Source organism: Sorex araneus, chromosome 1 (assembly GCF_027595985.1).
Source record: "Sorex araneus isolate mSorAra2 chromosome 1, mSorAra2.pri, whole genome shotgun sequence".
NCBI lineage: Eukaryota > Metazoa > Chordata > Mammalia > Eulipotyphla > Soricidae > Sorex > Sorex araneus.
In genome coordinates, this window is record NC_073302.1 from 2,984,611 (window position 1) to 3,004,412 (window position 19,802).

A 19,802-nucleotide genomic window follows, 5' to 3' on the forward strand; every position below is an offset into this window, starting at 1 on the left:
GCCTCCCTGGGCAGTGGGCTCTCCCAGAGCAGCTCGTGCACCGCTGCTCTGGGCTTGAGGACGTCTAGATCTTTGGGGCTACAGCGGGTCTCACGCCGGCGCCCCTCAATTCCCAGGGACCGGGACGAGGCTTGGTGAGGGGCACCACAGCCTGAGACTGCTGCCCTCTGCTGGCGGTGGCAGGTGCTGCACCTAGGCGGGGAAAGGTGGGCTCAGTCCTTGGGTTAAGGGGGAGGGGTGTGAGGCTTGCAAACACACACGGACTTCTCCTTGCTGACGTCCCCTCTGACCTCGGGGTCCAGGGAAGGACCGCGACCCCCCGGCCTCTGCTTGTCAGCCTTGGACCACATGCATCAGCTGTGGGAATGAGCTGAGGTTTCCAGCTGGGGCCTGGTGGGGGTCTTCCCACTGCAGACAAGAAGGGGGGTGTCCCTACTAGACCCTCTAAAGCCGACAAATGAGGGGTTGGAAGGCTGCCCCCAGAGCTGCCCTCGTCCCCACACAAGTGTCACTGGCCCCAGGGGCACTGTCCCCTCTGCCTCTCCTGGACATCAGCTTGACGCCAAGCTTTCCCGGACATGTGTGTGGCCCAGCCCTGCCTGGATGTACGACACGGGCATGTCCCCTCCGCTGGCTCCAGGCTGGAAGCAAAGGGGCGCCCAGGAGACGTGGGGTGCCGCAAGGACCCCCTGCGTGACGGTGGGGAGAGGTGTGAGAACGCGGGGATGAAGGGAACCCCCCTGCTGGCTCCTCCATCCTCGCCCCTGCAAACAGCCCGGGGGGAACCAGTCCTGCCGGGGGCTGAGAAGGTGCCGGGGGCTACTGAGCTGGCGTGATGCCAAGGCGCCACCGATGCTGCTCGCTTCCGCGTAGCTGGATCAGGGCTTGTGCTTGGCCCCTGTGGGCCTGGGGGAAACTGACCAAGCCCGAGCTCCTGCCCCAACTCAGGACTCGTCACAATGGGGACCCCAAGGCCACCGCCCCCTCCCAAAGGTCACCCCACCCCGCCCAACGGTCCCAGGGAGGGGTGGTCTGTGAGGAAGGGGCCTGTCCCCAGGGGCGCCTGTGGCTACCCCGTGGCCCCCACCCAAGGCCTCTCCCCTTCCTCCCTCCCGGGGGTGGGGGGTGTGGCGAGTGGGGGTGGGGGTCAGGGTTGGAAACTTGCCCCGAGGCAGCAGGTACAGGTTCTCTGGGAACCAGTCTGGGCACAGCTCTGAGAGTTAAACAGAACCCCCACCCTGGGAGGCCCATCTGGGGTCTAGGTGTGGGGGTTTGTGCTTCTTGGGAGGGGAAGACAGAGCCAAGAGCCCGCCCAGATGGCCCCCGGCCCGTGTACCCGGGCGTGAGTGAGGGTGTTTGCTCGGCAGCGGCGCATGTCCTGGTGCCAGCCCAGCCCCAGCCTGGCAGAGTGGATGCCAGTGGCCCCCCTGGGGACACACACCTCGGTCCCCTGGGGGTTGGACGGCACCCTGGGTGCGGAGAGGGGCGCCCGGAACTCAGAGCCAAGATCACCGCTGGCCCCGTGGCCGCGGCGTCCAGGCCTTCGCTGCTTACCCACGAAGGGGCCGCAGTGGGCCACACCGGGGTGGCCGAGGCCCGGAGTGCTGGCCTGAGTGCCTGCAGCGTGGGCCGGGGACTGACCGTTCCGTGGGGTCACCAGGCCCAGGATAGCCTGGACGCCCCCCACTGCTCAACCCCAGCTAGTTCTGACCCCCCCCAGCAGCACGAGGCCCCCTGGGGCTACAGGCGGGGCTGACCCCTGCACGGCCCTGGCAGGGGTGCCAGCCGGTGGGCGCCTTGGGGCACTCTGTCCCAGGGGGCTGCGCCTGGAGCTGTGCCTGGGAGAGGGGCCGCGGCGGGAGCAAGGCCCAGAGCCGAAGCTTCCAGACCAGACACTCCCTGGCACAGTCCAGACAACAGAACTGATGGCTCCAAGCAGGGTCGCTGGAAAATGGCCCCGCTGTCGGGGTGCCAGCCACCACCAATGCTGCCTCCTCCACGAAGTCCTACAGGCTGAAGGTGCAGCCAAGTCGGCAGGGACGTGGGGAACAGCGCCCCCGCAGCCTGTGGTTGGTCCTGGGAAGTGCAGGTGGAGACGCCTCTGGCGGGGATCGAGCCTGACTCTGGGATGCCTCGTGGCCTGGGGAGGGGGCAGTGTGGGCACTTGCTAGAGCTGAGGGGCAGGGTGGGGGCCTCCCACTCGCCCCAAGGGTGCCCCCACCCCACCCGGCACCGCAGTTCCCCTGGTGGGGCGCAGGCAGGGGCGGGGCAGGGCCAGCACGTCCAGGGTCCTGTGGTCCCCGCATGGGCCCGGAGCACCTGCTCGCATCAGACCCCCCAGGGTGGGGGACTCTGGGCCGCGCACTGTGGGCCCCGCGCACGTGTCCACCCACGGGGGGTGGGGGAGGCCGCCCCTCGAGCAGCGCCTCCTCCAGGGAAGGCCAGTCCTGGCCTGGTCTCCGGGGCGGGCCCACCTCCTGCGCCTGCCTGGGAGGCGGGGGCGGGGCGGGGGGGTTGATTAACGCACTGGCCGTCCTGGCCACCGCGCCCGCAATGGAAACCCGGGGACAGGAATGCGGCGCCATCAGGCGGGCGCCTATAAAGCGGAGCCCGGCCCGCCCGCCCCAGCTGCCCTCCAGCCCGCGGGGTCCGGCTGCTCCTGGGGAGATACCACAGCACGGTGAGTCCGCCCCCCCCCCCCGCCCCAGGGGTCCCGCTGCTGCCCGGCCCCCGCCCCCTTGCACGTTGGGGACCAGAACCCCGACTCGGCACGGGCCATGGCGTCACCTGTGGTTCGTTTCCCCCGTGGGGTGTGGAGGGGGCGCAGTATGGCGGGGGGCTGCCCGCGGGCCACCAGCCTCGGACCCCAGACCCTTCACTTCCGGGCTGAGGGGCTCTAAGAGCACAGTCTGGTGAGAAGAGCACAGTCTGCGTGACGGGGACACCTGACTCTGCGTGGTGTCTCGGCTTCGCCCACGACCCGACCCAGGCGGGGGGTGTCCACACGAGGGGCAGGGCAGTGCCCCCGTGAGCAGAGCCCGCGCTGGCCCGTGCACGGCCCTCAGCCCGTTAGTCTGCAGAGTCCTCGGCCAGCCCCGCCCCGTCCCGTTGTCAGCCCCGGCCGTGGCCGGGAGGGATGCCGAGAGCTCCTGAGGGCCCCCCGCCACCGGGGCCCCGCCTTTGGACGCTGTGGGCAGGGGGGATGTGTGGGACCCCCTGCTCCATCCAGCCTGACTTTTCTCTCTCCACACCAGATGGTCAGCCCGTGTGCCGTGCGCCTCCTTCTCCTCCTGCCACTGGCCACCTGCTCCCCTTTGCTGGACAGAGAAGAACCCGGGGGTGTCCGGGCGGGCCCGGTGACCTGGGCCCACGTGGCAGGGGGCCGCCGTGTCCTGGGGGGCACCGCTTGGTGGCTGAGAGGCCCCCGGGCACCCGCCCTGCTGGTCACAGCCAGAGAGCTGTCGAGCCGAGAGCAGGCCGGCTTTGGGGGCCCTTCGGCAAGGCGTGAAGACGACCAGGAGGCCCCCGACGTCCCCCCGGCTGACGGCAGGAAGGCGCCCGGGCAGCTGGGCACGCTGGTGGAGGGGCTCCAGGGCTACGGCAGGAAGAAAGGCGGCTTCAGCTTCCGCTTCGGCCGCGGGTAGGGGTCCCGGGGAAGGTGCCTGTCCCCCGCCCCCCTCCAGCCTCAGAGACTAAGGAAGGGACCACCGGGGTGTCCTCTGATCGCCACTCGGCGGAAGCCAGAGCCTGGGCCGCGCTGCTGTGGGCTGAGAGGCGGAGGCTCGGGGCGGTGGAGCCCTCAAGGCCCCCCCCCCCCCCCCCCCCCGAGACCTCCGCAGGCGGCGCCTCCTCCGGGCCTGGCGGTGGCACCTGCTGGGTGTCTGACTTCCTGCAGGACGGAAAGGAAATACGGTCTCCTGCCCCCTGACCCTGGCGGCTTGGGCAGGGAGGGGTGTGGGGCGGGCTACTGCCCAGCTGGGGAGGGGGCCGGCCTCCCGGGCGAGGCCCCCTTTCCTGTGCACGACCATGAATGTGCACGGTGGCCGCTGCAAATAAACGTTGTTAACAGCTGCCCAGCCCTCGCGGGGGCTCTGGTCTCACTCTTGCCGCATCTCGGGCCGCAGGGGGTACACGGGCCAGACCCCCCACCTGCGCCCCGTCCGATCTGTCATGCGTGTGGGGTAAGCGCAGGGGATCGAGGTGGCGGGGGGCTCCCCGCTCCTCTCAGGCCCGAGAATCCTGGCAACGACTCCAGCCCAGGGGGCGCCCGGGGCGAGGGGCGCAGCTCTTCAAAGGTGCCGGACCCCCGTCTTGGACGAGAGCCGCTATTGATGTTGCCATGGAGACATCTCCCCGCCCCCTCGAGAGCCGCTGCCGGCCCCTGCTCACAACCGAACAATTTTCCATTGAGCTGTCACCATTAATTGGGGGATTTTTATTAGCCTTTTAGAACCACACTGGGCTGGGCCCAGCTTGGCTCCTCAGAGCATTCCAGCATTTTCCATGCTATTAGGGACGGACGCTCCTGCTTGCAGCTCCGACGCAGTGGCCAGAGCGCCACTTCATTATGGGGTGCCAGATCTGAGTCACAGAGGAGCCCCACGTGGGCCGGGGGCAGACACGGGGGGCCGACAGCTGGGGCCGGCACAGCGCACACGGCAATCTGGTGCCTGTCCACGGGGCCTCCTGCGGGCCCCTCACGCCCCCTCACCTCAGCCAGATTCTGTGACAGGGGCGGTTGGGGCCACCAGCGCGGGAGCCAGGCCAGGAGGGCAGGTCTGAACAGGGGGAGCCTCACTGGGGTCACTCTGGGCTCCAGGCAGAGGAGCCATCGGGGCGTGGGGGCAGGGGGCTGAGCGGATGGAGGGGCGAGGACCTGTTCTCGGGGTCACTCCTTCCTAGGGGTCTGCGGGCTCATCGGTGCCTGAGTCCACTCTGGTGCTGTCCAGGCCTGGTCTGTCCCTGGGGCTCTCTGGGGTGGTGGGGGCAGGGGAGGCCCCCGCAGTCCCCCAGCGTGGACCCGAGGCTCCATCTGGGCCAGTATCTGCTCGGCGTGGGGGGGGGGTTTCTGCGCCCAGAACGCCGTGGGAGATGCCAGAGAAGGGGGCGGGGGTCACTCGACAAGCCCCTCCTGGCTCCTGGGGTCAGCCTGCCCTGCTCCCCCCACACCAAGGGCAACCCATGACACTGGTTGGCATCACGCCTGCACGGAGCCCAACGCCAGCCGGCAAGGGGCGGGTGGCCTCCGTGCAGCTTCTTACCTGTCTGGCCCCGAGTGGGACCCCACTTTCCTCGCAGAAAAGGGGGACTGCTTGGGAGCAACATGGCGCCCCTAGTGCAGAGGGCCCTCAGTGGAGGCCCTGCTCCAGGAGCGAGCGGTGCCAGGTCCACTGTCCCCGCCCTGCACAGGTGCCCCTGGTGTTCCCCGTGGCCTGGGAGTTCTGGGAGATCGTGGGGTCACTCACAGGAGCACGTGCAAGGCCTTGGGCTCGGTGGCCGGCGCCAGGCTGGAACAGCCCCCAAGCACCTCTGGGTGTCCACTCGACCACAGGCCCTGACACTGGCTCTGGACTTGCAAGAACCAAGGGGGCGGCCCATCCTCTCCCGGCCCTGCTGCACTGATGGTCAGGAGCGGCTATCAGCTGGGCCAGTGGTCTCGCTGTCGTCAGCCTTGGGAGCTGTCCCTGCAGGAGGGTCATCACAGCTGCCCCTTGCTGCCCGGTGTGGGCACGAGCCAGAGACCACTCATGCTGACACGGGCTGGGCAGCACAGTGGTCACCCCTGGCAGTGCCTGAGGGGCCACACAGGATGGGGTCAGCCCTGAGCGGCCTCACGCGAGGCAAGCGCCCTGCCCACGACACCATAACCCCAGCCCCCCGGGCAGTGGGAAATGAGGCCAATGGCCAAGGAAGGAGCAGGGCACCGGGGCCGGGAAACACCGTCAGCAGGCGGGCCCCACCGCGAGGCGCCAGGCGCACGACAATCAGGGACCAGAGCCGGCCCGAGTGAGAATGTTGTAAACATTTATTTAAAAAAGGCTACGGAGCAGAGAGGTGGACCCCAGACACAGAAACAAAATGTATTGGACCGAAAGGGAAAGAAACACAACACAGGAAGCCGACCCAGAGGCGTTCCGGAAGGAATGGAAGGTGGCAGAGGCCGTCGCTGAGAGCAGGCGTGACGCCGAGGACAGACACAGGCTCGGGAGTCTGCAAGGCCGCTGGTGGTGATCGAGCCCCGTCCAGGGCAGGGGCAGGCGGAGGCGGGGCTGAGGGCGGCCGCGGGGGCAACCGCCTCAGCCGGAGGAAAGGCCAGTTCCGGTGGTCAGCGCGGAGCGGCCGTGCGGCCACTCCAGGGCAGGAGTCGGGGCCCTGGTGCAGGGGTGACACCAAGGCCTGCTCGTCGGACGGGTGCCGGGGGCGCCCCTACCGGTTGTCTTCGTCCCCGACGCCCCCACGGTAACGCGAGGCGGGGCTGCGGGTGGGCGTGAGCGGGGCGCCACGCGGGCACTGCTGCCGGAGGGACCCCCGGCTCCTCCAGCGCGGGTCTGTTGGCTGTAGTGGCGGCAGGCCAGGGGTCACTCAGAACCCTGGACGTGTGCGCACGCGCACGTGCGTCTGTGTGCGCGTGCGCATGTGTGAGTACTGGTGGCGGTGGGCCCGGGGTCACGCAGAGCCCCAATTTCCCGGGCCGTGTGCGGCGCGGGAGTCCCAGCCCCGCGGGCCCTCTCGTTCCCCAGGGTCACTCGCAGAGGGCGGGGAGGGCACCCCGCGCCCGTGACCGGAGGGTGGCCGGTCACCCCTGCGCCCCTGGAGCTGTCCGTGCCCGGGGACGCGGCGGGGCCCTCGCTTCCTGGGAGAAGGCCCCCCGCGCGTGCTCCCGGGGCCGGGCGCCGCCCCTGCTACCTCTGCACGATGTCGCTGATCTCCCGCACGGCGCCCAGCAGCTTGCTGAAGTCCTGCGTGGCGGCCGGGCCGCTGGCCGCCGTGGCCGGGCAGATCTGCAGCTCGCGGAGGTGGTTCTCCAGCTTGTTGATGGCCTCGCGGAAGGCGAACTTGTTGCGCATCTGCTGGATGGAGTCCACGTAGCCCACGCAGAAGGTGTACAGGTCCTTGCCCGCCTCCAGCACGGCGCTGTGGCTGGCCATCTGCTCCGAGTTCCTGGAGATGGCCAGGCACAGGGCCTCCGTGCCGTCCAGCACCACGCCCTTGGTGACGGTGCCGCTGGCGATGCGCTCCGGGGGCTGCCGCGTCTTGCGCAGGGACACGCGGGTCGAGATGAGCGGGGTGAAGGCGGTGGAGGACGGCGCGTCCCCCGCCAGGGCGGACGTGGCCGACGGCGGCGCGGCGGGCGCGGGGCTGCCCGTGGCGCCCGCGGGCCGGGCGGAGGACGGCGGCTTGGGCGCGGAGGGGGGCACGGGCTTCCTGGTGCCCTCCCCCAGGGGCCCGGGCTTGGCCTCGCAGCTGCCCGAGTCCGCCGCCAGGGCCAGGGCCGAGGAGCCCCCTTTCCGGCCGGCGCCCGGCTCCCCCGCGGCGTCGGGGCTGGGGGCGGGCTTCCCCCCTTTCCCCAGGGGGCCGGCAGGGGGCGGTGGGGGCGCCGGCTTCAGCTTGGCCAGTTTCCCCTTGTCCTTGCCGGGGGGCTCGGAGCAGGGCTTGTGCCGCCTCCCCCGGGTCTCCTCGGCGGGGGCCCTGCCGGCGCCTCCGGTCGCTCCCGGCCCGGTTCTGCCAGTGGGGGGCGCGGGCTCGGCAGCGGCCGGGGTCCCCGCAGCGCCCGGCTTCCCGCTCTCTTCCTTGTGGGGCGGGCCCGAGGCGGGGGCCATCACCTGCCTCCGCAGCAGTTTGGGGGTCAGGCCGGGGGGGCTGGAGCCGGGGCTGGCCTCCGCCGGGTCCCGGAAGACCTCATCGGCCGCCTCCTCCGTCTTCTTCAGCAGCCGCGGCGGGGGCGTCACTGTGCCGCGGGGCGCGTGCTCGCTGCGGTGCTCGCTGGCGCGCTTGCGGGGCAGCGCCGGCTTCTCGCTGCGGTGCCCGGAGAAGGTGGCCGTGTCCAGCTGCCCGCCCGTGGACGGCAGGTCCCGGGGCAGCGTGGCCGAGCGCCACTCGGTGTCCCGGGCCCCGTGGGGCACGCAGGAGGCGGAGCAGGAGCGCAGGAAGCGCTTGCTGGCGCTGCCGCCCGCCTCGTCCTCGCCGGCCGCCAGGCGGCTGCCGGTCAGCGTGCTGGACTTCTTCCACAGGTGCGGGGAGCGGAAGCCGGCGCCCCCGGGCTCCCGGAAGGCCCCGTTGGGGACGGCCGCGCCCCCGCCGGCCTTGGGGGCCTTGGCTGGCTCGGCGGCGGCGGCGTCAGGGGGCGCGAGGGCCGGCGCCCCGTTGCTGAGCTCGCGGCCCGGGGCGTCCTCGTCGGCCGCGGCCCTGCGCTCGGGCGGCCCGTCCGCCTCTCGGAAGGAGCTGCTGCGCTTGGGCGGCGTGGGCGCCGTCTTCTTCTTCTTCTTGATGAGGGCGCTGAAGAGGTTGGGCTTCTTGTCCCTGGGCAGCAGCCGCTCGTCCTCGCTCAGGCCGCCCTCGGGGGGCCCTCGCTCCTTGCGCGGCAGCAGCGGGGACACGGCGGGCTCCGGGTCCAGGGCGTCTGGAACACACGGAACCCAGGCCCGGGTGAGGGGGCCGCGGAGCCTCTCCCGGAAGCACGGGCCGGGCCGGAGGCGACGCTGAGACCCCCGCCCCCCCCCCCCCCCCCCCCCCCGCCTGCCCGCCCCCGATCCGGGTCCACCGGCGGGAGACTGACGAGGCCGAGCGGCGGGAGGCTGTGCCGCGGGGCTGAGTGACAACGGGCAATTACACTGGAGACGGCTGCAGGGTGACCTTTCGGCCCTCACGGGCGTCTGTGCCCACAGCACAGGGGATGGGGAGGGACCAGGAGCTCCGAGCACCCCCGAGTCCCAGAACCCGGTTCCACAGCGTCCACAGTGCGCAGACGGCGTGACTGTGGCTGGCCCGGGTCCCCTCCGGCAGAAGGGCAGCGTCTCCCGGCCCGGAAGGCACCCACCTGTCTCCCCGGGGCCCCGGCAGTGGGCCGTCTCGGGCCCGTCCGTCGGGTCTCTGGGCTCCGCGGCGCGCCTGGATGTCCTCGTCTTGGTGGGCAGCTCTGGGGCCTGCAGCAGCGCCCCCGGGGCCCCTCGCGTTCCCTTCTTCCCCAGCTCCTTCTCCACTTCTGCGGCCCGCCAGAACCAAGAGGAAACCCACGGCGTCAGAAACGGGCTGTTGGCACGGGGCCCCCACACTCCCGTCTCCAGAGTCCCACCGAGCTGCCCCCGGGGCCGCCAGACCCCCGCCGGCCCTCACGCGGGCACTTTACCATCGGAGATGCTGGACTCCTGGAACATCGTCTCGAAGGCCTGGTGGATCTCCGCAAAGGATGGCCGGTCAGCAGGGCTCCACTGCCAGCCTGGAGGACGAGACCCAGGTCAGGCCCTGCCGACGGCCCTGCGCTCCAGCCCCCTGACACGGCCGGCCGTGACCACTGACGCACGCACGTGCCCCTGTGCAGACCTCCAGGACAGGGAGCTGTTGGGGACTCGCAGGAATGCAGGCTGGGAAAGCTCAGGCCACGGACAGCCAGGCCGGCGCCGACCCCGTTCCCCAGCATCTCCGGGCAGGTGGGGAGGCATGGGGCCCGCCAGCCGCCCCCCTACAGGGGCCGTCACACGGCCTTCTGGGAACCACGGGGTGAGTGCCCCCCGCGGACGCACAGGTGGCCTCATACGGCCCAGAGACACCCAGCGATGGTGGGCAGCTGCGTGTGTCGAAGCCTGGGTTCATCACGGCACTGTCGGGCCCCACGAGCACTGCCCTGGCACTGCTCCTATCACTCCGCAGGTACCCAGCGGCGGGAGGGGCGGGGGGGGGAAGTGCGCTGCTCTCTGGGCAGGACAGATGCCCGTGCCATGAACGGGGCTCATAAGACGCACGGCGACGGCCTCCCGAGCACTGGCAAGTGTGGCTGCGGCAGCCCCACCCCCACCAGGAACAACAGATAAACACAGGCTGCCGGGGTGACAGGGGAGAGTGTTCCGGAACACCTGGACGCAGGGCTGAGAAGTGGAGTCTACGAATGAGAAACCCAGGCTCCGTATTTCTTTTTGCTTTTTGGGTCACACCCGGCGATGCTCAGGGGTCACTCCTGTTCTGCACTCAGGAATCACTCCTGGCGGTGCTCAGGGGACCATATGGGATGCCGGGAATTGAACCTGGGTCAGCCACGTGCAAGGCAAACACCCTCCCCGCTGTGCTATCACTCCAGCCCCCAGCTCCGTATTTCTCAACGAACTCGACGACGAGCGCCCTGGCGGCAACCCCGGGCAGCAGGAGAACACGGCCCGCAGGGGAGGGGCGGGGAGGGGCCAGCCGGGGACTCACAGGCGCGCATGAGCTCGTACACCTTCTCCGGGCAGCCCTCCGGGCGCTCCATGCGGTAGTCCTTCTCCAGCAGCTCGTACACCTGGGACAGGTCGATGCCGGGGTACGGCGACATGCCGTAGGTGGCGATCTCCCAGAGCAGGACTCCGAAGGCTGGAAGGGAGCAGAGGGGCTGCTGACCGGGAGGGAGACGACGCTGACCCCCGCAGCCCGGGGCCGACGCATGTCTCACCCCGCGAGGCCCACCAGCAAGGGTGAGCTGGCGGGGAACGTCCACAGGGCACCCAGGAGCCTGTTTCTGTCCCGAGGCCTGGGGCCAGCCCACTGTGCCCCACACAAGCCACTCGGTGTGCAGGGTCACCTCCAAGTCCCGGCTCCAGAAACGGGGCGGGGGGGGGGAGCTCTTCTTTGGAGCGGGCCACGGGCCAACAGCTCCCGCAGCAATGGGGGCCCGGAGGGAAAGGAAATCCCAGAGTCAGAGCGACAGGACGACGAGGAGGGCATCTGCCCTGCACGCGGCCAACCTGGGCTCGATCCCCAGAATCCCGTACGGTTCGTTGGAGCACCACCAGGAGTGATTCCTGAGTGCAGAGCCAGGAGACACCCCTGAGCGTCACCGGTGTGACCCAAAAAGGAAACAAAAAGAAAGAGAAGAAAGAAGGGAAATTCCTCCTCCAAAGCTCCAGCTCACTCAGAGGCAGCCAACAGGCCCTTCCCGGGGGGCCCAGGCCGGGAATGTCTCATCACCAAGGCCACGTGGTGGCTCCAGGGCCCAGACTCACAACTGTACTGGGGGAGGGGGTGTCCTTTAAGCCCCCAAGGCATGCTCTGGCCCAGTCTGGAGTCCGACCCACTCCCACGCACTCCCAGACGACAAGGTCCTGTCAACAGAACCTGGAGCAACGGCGTCCCCGCCGGCCACACACGGCAGAGACGGGCCTCAGGGCCCGCCTAACTCCCCAGAGGGGGGCAGCTGAAGCCCAGGTGACACCCACTCCCAGGGCGCCTGCTACTACCCCTGACTGCACACGGTCCCCCAGAACCCCAGGAGAGAGCCAGGAGCGAGGCCCAAACCCTCCCCCGTGCCCCCCCAAAGAAACCAGCCCCTTCCTGTCAGACACTATGGAGAAGGCGGGGGAGCAAAGCCCGCCTGTTTCATTCTGGTTTTGGGTCCTGGGCCGTACCCGGCTGTGCTCAGGGGAGCGCCTGGGGTGGCAGGATCGTGGAGCCGGCCGCCTGCAGGACAAACGCCCTCCCCACCGCGCCACCTCTCTGCCTCGGGCTCCACCTCACTCATGGGAAACGGATTCCCGAGTCCCGCGAGACTGAGCATGGCACCGTGACAGTTCCACACGTGGAGGGCAACTCTGCACACAACACCCTGCCCGGCCCTGCAATCAGCCCAGGCCACAGAGCACAGGCGTCAGGGCTCCTGCGTCCCGTGAGCCCCACCAGGACCCGGGCACAGAGCTGGGAACATGTCCTGGGCACTGTGGGGGTGTGGCCCCAACACAAAGCATGACAGCTAATCTGAATTATTTGGGGAGAGAAGGAAGGAAGGAAGGAAGGAAGGAAGGAAGGAAGGAAGGAAGGAAGGAGAAAGAGAAAGAGGAAGGAAGGAAGGAAGGAAGGGAGGGAGGAAGGAAGGAAGGGAGGAAGGAGAAAGAGAAAGACAGGAAGGAAGAAAAAGAATGAAAGAAAGGGAAAGAAAGAGGAGGGAGGGAGGGAGGGAGGACGGCAGGGAGGGAAGGAGGGAGCGAGGGAGCGAGGGAGGCAGGCAGGAGAGGTGGCCCACGGCAGCCCTACCCCAGACGTCCGACTTGATGGAGAACTTGTTGTAGGCCAGGCTCTCGGGCGCCGTCCACTTGATGGGGAACTTGGCGCCCGCGTGCGCCGTGTAGGTGTCCCCCGTCATCAGCCTGCTCAGGCCGAAGTCCGCCACCTTCACCAAGTGGTTCTCCCCGACCAGGCAGTTGCGGGCTGCGAGGTCTCTGCGGGGAGAGGACAGGCCGTGAGTGCTCTGGTGACCTTCCCACTCCCCGGATCCGCGTCGCCGTCCAGCTGGGCCCCAGGGGACGTCTGAGCGTGAGCTTCGCGCTGCGAGTGCAGCGCCTCGAGGCTGGGGCGCGGAGTGGGTGGCCCCCTCAGCCCATGAGCCGGGGACTCGGGCACCACCTGTGATACCAGCGGTGCAGGCTGTTTTGGGGTTGCTGGACTGACACGGGGACGTGCTCTCCTCCCGCCTCCAGCCCCGCCACCTCCCACACGGGTCGCACCAGCGAGTGACCGACAGGGAGCGAGGACGAACTACACGCCACGTGGCTTCTGCTGCTGTTTACGGGCCACACCGGCTGCTGCTCAATGCTGGCTCTGGCACGGCTCAAGGACCAGATGGGACGCTGGGGATTGAACCCGGGTCGGCTGCATGCAAGCCCACTGCCCTGGGGGCTGGACTAAGGCTCCGGCCCAAGGTCACGGCGTGCCAACCTGTCTCCTCCCCCACTTCTCCCGACACTCAGCCAACGCATCCTGAAACTCCTGCCCAGGAGAATGGGCATCCTCACACCTGGCTGTCGGGAAGGTGGGAAACTAATCTGGTTCCCGGGCGTGAACCGTGAAATCACACGTCACACAGGACTGCAGCCAGGAGAGGCGAGGGCCGCGCAAGACCGTGATCCGCAGCAATCAGGAAAACCAAATGCAGAACAGCGGAACCCTAATCGGACTTGGGCAGAGCATTTCCAGTTTGCTCAAATGGAGCGGGGACAGGCCCAGATGCGCACGGCGAACCGGAGCCAAGGATTCTCAACTCGCAGCCTCGGGGGCTCCCCGTGGCACTGACGGGAGCTGCTGAAGCACAGGCCCGCGGGGCACCGAGACTGTCTGACAAGGACCTGCCAGCATCTCCCGCACGGCTGCGGGGCCTCGCTGCGGAAGCTCATGTCCGCTTTCATACTTGAGTTAATTGGGTAGGAAAGGTCGCCTCGGCGGCGTGGAAACATCTTGTCTAAGAGGCTCGGCGCCAGGAGGCCGTCTCCACCGACCAAGAATGCGGGGTGCAGCTAATCGTGGCCCGCTGAAGGTCAAGCCACTCACAGGCGGAGAGCGAGCGCTTCACCCGCCACGGACACGACGCTACCCCGGAAACGACGGCGGTTAAGTGGAAGAGGAAACGATAATCAGGAGAAAGGAGGGAAACGTCCAGCACGAAAGTGGAACCAGGCCCAGCTGTGGGCATGAGCAGAGCCGGGGGCGGCACCAAGGCCCTGGGAAGGTCACCAGCCCCGCAGAAACAGCGCCCCCCAATGCCAGGGGAGCGGTGGCTGCCAGGAGGGGCCTGGTTTAAGGGGGGCCCAGGCCAAGCACTGCCCGGCTGCACCCCAAGACAGCCACGTCAGGAACGTGGCGTCTGCCCGTCTCCTGGCGCAGCGGAGCGGGGGTCTCTGCGCCCCCGTGTACCTGTGGATGAAGTTCTTCTTCTCCAGGTACTCCATGGCCGAGGAGATCTGCGTGGCCATGTAGAGCAGCACCACGGCCGTCACCTCCTGCCGGTTACACTCACGCAGGTAGTCCAGCAGGTTCCCGTAGGTCATAAACTCGGTGATGATGTAGAAGGGGGGCTCCCGCGTGCAGACCCCTGCAACAACAACGAGGCCCTCCACAGCCTGCTCTGGACCAGGCCCCGACGGGCCCCGGCCCGGGTGGAGGGCGCCGCGACCTCCCTTTTCCCACCGCCCAATCAACAAACTTGACCTTCGGCAGGAAAGCTTAGTGGTAGAAGTCAGGCTCACGTGAAATCAAATAGCGCCGTTAGTTCACCCCCAAAGGTCATGTCTGAGAGCCCAGGACAACCGGCACACATACGCACGCATGCACACATCACACTCATATACATACATGCATGCACAGCCATACATGCACACCCATACATGCACACGTGAGCACATGCAAACACACTCACACATGCACACACATGCAAGCACACGTGCATACGCACATCTACCTGCACACACATGCACCCAAACACACACCCGCCTGCCCCGCAGACTCGCACGCTCACCGAGGAGCTGGACCAGGTTCGGGTGCTTGATCTCCTTCATCACCGCGGCCTCCTTCAAGAACTCCTCCACCTCCATGGTGTCCTCCTGCCGGGATGCGGGGCGCCGTGAACCCCACAAGGGAAGGAGCAAGTGAAGAGGCCACACCCTCAGCCCCGTGTCCAGATTCTGGACTCTCCCTAGGGCCCCTCCCAGCTGCCCTGGACTTGGGGGGTGCTGGCCCCTGGGGCAGCGCCTCGGGCTGCACATTCCCATGTGTGCTGGCACACAGACGCGGGGGGCGGGGGTATAGGCGCCCCAAAGAGCAGCAGGTTCCCAAGGGCTGCCCAATCCTCGCCGTCCCTGAAGGCCGCAGCCCCAGCTGCAGGGAGGATGTGAGGCCACGCGCGGCTCTCCCCACCCTCCACAGGGCAGGTGGCACCTGTTGTGGCGGGCACACACCAGCGCGCTCACAGCTGAGGCGAGCGGGAGGCGTTCCTACATCCTTGCCTGCCTGCGGGGTGCCCGGCTTGGGAACCCTCCGACTCTGTTTCAGGGCCACACCTGGCGGCGCTCAGGGGCCACTCCTGCACTTGGAGAGCAGACGCAGCACTGGGGGCGGAAAGTAGGTCGGCCGCGTGCAAGGCAAGCGCCCTCCCCGCTGTCCCCTCCCCCGGCCCTGGAGGGACCCCTGGCGTGGCGGCGTGTGGGTGAGGCCGCTGCCCTCCAGAGCAGCCGCCGAGAGCAGGGCCGGGGAAACGCATCGGTGAGTCCGGCAGAGGAAGGAGCCGGTGCCTCGCCCGCCCGCCCGCCCGCCAGCGTCAGCAGCCAAGGCGGCCGAGGGGGGGGAGCACGTCCCGCGAGCCCCGTCAGCGCCGAGGCAGCAGGGCCTCAGAGGAGCGAGCGTCTCCCGCGCACTGCCCCCGCCAGAGGACGGGCCACCCTCTCGCCCGCTCTCCGGCTTTGGGCAATCAGGTTTGCAAACGGAGCGTGACCGATGAGAAGCCGTGACAGCTGTTATCCCGGGGCTCAGGGCTCGGTGGCTGAGGCTTGGGAACAATTGATCGCGCCGTAAACGGTCCGCTGCCCGCCATCAATTAAACACGGGGGGCGTGGGGGTCAGGTGGGGGGGTGCGGTTGTGGCTGCCGCCCTCTTTCTCGCGCACCCGATCTGCAGACCACCGGGCCTCGGGCGGGGAGGGGCTTCCGGGGGAGTGAGCCGGGCTTTCAGGGCCTGGTCGCCTCCGCAGAAGGCGTCTCGGGGGCGCTCGCGGGAAAGGGGTCTCTGCTTTCTCGGGTCCCTGATGGGTGCAGGAGGGACGCTGACGGCTGGCGGCCCTGGTTCTGAGGAGCGGCCCGCCCCCGTGCCCCTGCGCTGGCAGCGCGGCATCCTCAGGGGCTTCTCCCGCAGGAAGATCAGCGGGCGCCTGTCTCCCCCTGCTGGGCTGGGCCTGGCTGCACCCGGAGCTGAAGGCGGCCAGCGCTGGGCTGGTGGCGCTGTGAGAGCCGGGGGGGCCTCTCGCTCTCAGACAAAGCAGCGCTGGGGGGGCCCGGCCAGCCCCAGGCTGGGCACGCTGGAGAGTAGCCCCGGGCGCAGCTCCCTGGGCGGGCTCTTTCCCCTGGAGCCGTGCCCAGGCGCTCTCTCCATTCCTGACCCTCGCAGATGCCACACTCGCCACCGCGGGTCTCCACTCCCCCCCCCAGCCCCCAGGTACTCTCGTATAAGACAAAACACACAATGGGGGCCACCCGGGCCACGCCCAGGGGTGCTGGAGAGGTCGTGGTGCCGCCAGTCACACCCGGTTTCCTTACGCAAGCGGGTGTGCATCCAGCCCCCAGCCCCGACAGTGCTCAGGACTCGCTCCTGGCTCTGTGCTCAGGTCCTTCTTTACTCCATCTGCTAAAAACAGCGCCCCATGGGGACCACACCCCTCAGCACAGCACCCGAGCAGGGTCCAGCACCCCTCCCTCAGCACAGCGCCCGAGCAGGGACCAGCACCCCTCCCTCAGCACAGGGCCCGAGCAGGGACCAGCACCCCTCCCTCAGCACAGCGCCCGAGCAGGGACCAGCACCCCTCCCTCAGCACAGCGCCCGAGCAGGGACCAGCACCCCTCCCTCAGCACAGCACCCGAGCAGGGACCAGCACCCCTCCCTCAGCACAGCACCCGAGCAGGGACCAGCACCCCTCCCTCAGCACAGCGCCCGAGCAGGGACCAGCACCCCTCCCTCAGCACAGGGCCCGAGCAGGGACCAGCACCCCTCCCTCAGCACAGCGCCCGAGCAGGGACCAGCACCCCTCCCTCAGCACAGGGCCCGAGCAGGTGCTCAGACAAGGAACAAGCACAAGACAGACAGCCTGGACGCTGGACGGCAGTGCTGGGCACGTGCGGCCACGGTGCCGTCCTAGGCCACATTCCCCAGGGGGCTGCGGTGACTGAAGCAGGGAACGTGTCCACCCCAGCGCCATGCCCTGACCAACAAGACTCGGCCAAAGCCCGTCAGAACAACCGACTCCCAGGACAGGGACAGGCCGGCAGCCCGTGAGTCTGGTGCCCGCAGAGGGCTGCGCTCCTGGAGCCAGGGCCAGCTCAGAGGGCTGGAGCGTGAGCCCTGCGCGCTGGGGCCCCGGGTTCAAGCCCCCGCAACGCCCTAGCCCCGCTCCCAGGAGGGGAAGGCAAGTCCGGCCTGGGCCTGGCAGGCAGCAGCCCACACAGGCCGTGCAGTTGCAGCCTCCCTCCTGCAGGGGTCAGGCTAGCTCCAGTCTCTTCTGGTTTCTGTGCCAGCCCAAGTCGGCATCAGGACCTGGGGTGCAGAGGCTCAGCGGGAAGGTTGAGGGGTTCAGAGGGGAGCAGAGTTTAAGGGTGGGGGGCACAGGCAGGAGTGACCTCTGAGCACCACTGGGTGCGGCCCTAAATCCCAAACAATTAAACCAATAGTAAGATTCGGTCTGGAAAACATCCTGGAGTCTCGGAGGCTCACCCTGAACCCCGCCTGCAACCCTCGGTCACGGGTGCTGGCCCTGCCCCGGCTGCTCCGAGGACGGCGGAGCCTCAGGACACCGCCTCTGAATCTGGGTCTTCTTGCACTATCAGCCCAAACCTACCCCGTTTCCTGTCTCCGCATGAGGGAGCCCCTCATGTCTGAGTGCCCACCCGAGCCCCCCTTGTCCTTGGGGTGGGGGCCACTGGTTCTGTCCACACAACCCGAGTTCCATTCCAGCAAGGGGTGAGAATGCAGGGCAGAAGCCCAGAGAATATTCTGGAGGAAGTCGCACATGAACATCCTTCCTTCCCTCCACACTTAAGGCCTGGGCACCTGCACCCCAGTCATGGGGAGAGGGCAGTGGGCTTGGGACACCGCCCACGCAGTCTGGGGGTGCGGCACGGAGCCTGGGCAGATGAGCCTCTGCCTAAACCCCAGGAAGAGCCGGAACGGGGACGCAGGCCTGAGCAGCGCCCACTTCCTGAGAGCACCCCGGACCAGCCCCCCGCCTCCCGGGGCACAGTGCTCAGCGCGCGGACCCACCTTCAGGGTCTTCACGGCCACCGTGAGGCTGTACTTCTTCCACACGCCCTCGTACACCTCTCCGTACTGGCCCCCGCCCAGCTTGTGCTTCATGGTGATGTCCGTGCGCTCCATCTCCCACTTGTCATAGTTGGGGGACACGCCGTAGACGGTGGGCTTGTTGCGCTTGGGGGCCGGGTAGTGGAGTGTGGTGATGAGCCCATCGGCCACGGTGGAGTGGTGATGCACCAGCTCGGCCAGGGTGTTGAAGCGACTCTCCGAGGACACGTAGAGCTGAGGAGAGAGGAACCACATCAGCACATGGCAGCGGCTGGCTGTGGACAGCGTCAGCCCGGGGCAGCAGCTGACACTGGGTCCTGGGCCCCAAGCACCAGACGCGGGCCGGGCGTGGACGGAACAGAAAGCGCTTGCCTTGGGCAGAGCCTGGCCAGCCCACAGCATCAGCCCTAGGCAGTGGGCAGTGGCCGTCCCGGGGAGCAGGTCAGCCCACAGCGGCCAGCCCACAGAGCAGAGGCTCGGAGATGCCACGCGAGGGCCCAGGGGGCCTTCCCGCCATTGCTGCTCTCTCTGAGCCCCCGCCCCCAGCCTTCCGAGCCCCGTGACATGTCCATGCTGTTCCCTGTGGAGAAAGGAAGAGGAGGGTGATGGGGGAAACATAGGAAGGACAAGGAGGGGTCCAGCCAGCTGTGGCTCTGGAGTCTCGCTTCAGACAGGGACGGTCACTCGGGGCTGGAGCAACAGCAGAGCGGGCAGAGCACTCACTCGCCCTGCACGAGGCCGACCAGGGTTCAATCCCCGGCATCCCACATGGGCCCCCGAGCTCTTCCAGAATACAGACAACATCAAAGAGAAAAATAACAACAAACAGTTGGTTCCACTGATAACCTCGGGGGCTAAAGAGGCCCCTTAGCAACAATGGCGCCTGGGCCCGTCAGCCTGCCAAATCCCTGGGTACAACATAAGTGCATTTGGTGGGGGGGGAGGGGCTGGGGCCACACCCAGCAGAGCTCAGCGGCAGCTCACGCTTGGCGGGTTCAGGGCACCGTATGGGATGCTGAGGGTCAAACCTGGGCTGACAGTGTGCAAGGCCAGCGCCTTCCCCACTGCACTATCACTCAGGCCCCCTGGATTCTTTTAGCTTTAGATTTTGGGCCACACCTGGTGGTGCTCAGGGCTTACTCCTGGCTCTGCTCGTACGGGGAACCAAGCGTGGGTCTGCCGTGTGCAAGGCAAGTCCTCTGCCCACTGTACGATCTCTCTGCTCCGCCTGCATATTCTCACCCCCAAAGCCGAGCAAGGAGGGCCAGGAGACAGCTGCAGGGGCGTGGCTGCACACGGCCCCGGGCCCCGGACCATGCAGCGCGCCCCCCTTAACACCAGACGCGGCCAGACCCGATCAAACAGCGGAGCGCATGCCTCGGCCTGCTCGAGGCTCAGCCCCACACTATACCCGAGCCTGTCGCTGGCACAGCGCTTGTGGCCCCCAACAAAACAGAACGTCAAACCTCAGGCAAGCCAAAGGCCTCCTCTGGCTCGAGGGTCACCGTCTAGACACACTTGGCAGCGACGCCCAGAGAAGGATTCTAAGTGAGCCAAGATGCCACCACGGTCCCAGGAAACTCGCCCCCGGGTGAGGCCCTGTCCCCATCTCACACTTGACACCAAGGCGTACTCGGGACAGGCTCCGCGGGACCCCACACAGGCGGAAGTGAGTGCCGCAGGGCCTCTGCACGCATGACCGCTGCCCGCACCCCCTCGGTGCCCAGACGCCCATGATGCCCCACACACGCACCGTGCCCGCACAGCTGCTGCACCCGCAGCTGGCACAGGCC

General features: G+C 68.2%; 2 protein-coding genes across 4 annotated transcripts in view; one reads left to right on the forward strand and one right to left on the reverse strand.

Moving 5' to 3' along the window:
• Positions 1–3,254: 3,254 nt before the first annotated feature.
• QRFP (pyroglutamylated RFamide peptide) lies at positions 3,255–3,644 on the forward strand. Its single transcript, XM_055124136.1, has one exon. It carries the CDS (start codon positions 3,255–3,257, stop codon positions 3,642–3,644), a length of 390 nt encoding a protein of 129 aa, XP_054980111.1.
• A 3,124-nt stretch (positions 3,645–6,768) lies between these two features.
• Positions 6,769–19,802, reverse strand: part of ABL1 (ABL proto-oncogene 1, non-receptor tyrosine kinase) — a 95,841-nt gene continuing 82,807 nt past the window's right edge. For all 3 annotated transcript variants that reach the window (XM_055132731.1, XM_055132741.1, XM_055132735.1), the window contains exons 4-11: positions 17,971–18,243; positions 14,468–14,552; positions 13,867–14,044; positions 12,214–12,398; positions 10,408–10,560; positions 9,347–9,436; positions 9,038–9,202; positions 6,769–8,620 (exon numbers count right to left, since the gene is read on the reverse strand). In XM_055132731.1, the coding sequence (XP_054988706.1) occupies positions 6,903–8,620; positions 9,038–9,202; positions 9,347–9,436; positions 10,408–10,560; positions 12,214–12,398; positions 13,867–14,044; positions 14,468–14,552; positions 17,971–18,243 (2,847 nt within the window). In that variant the 3' untranslated portion in view covers positions 6,769–6,902. The remainder of the gene's footprint in view (positions 8,621–9,037; positions 9,203–9,346; positions 9,437–10,407; positions 10,561–12,213; positions 12,399–13,866; positions 14,045–14,467; positions 14,553–17,970; positions 18,244–19,802) is intronic.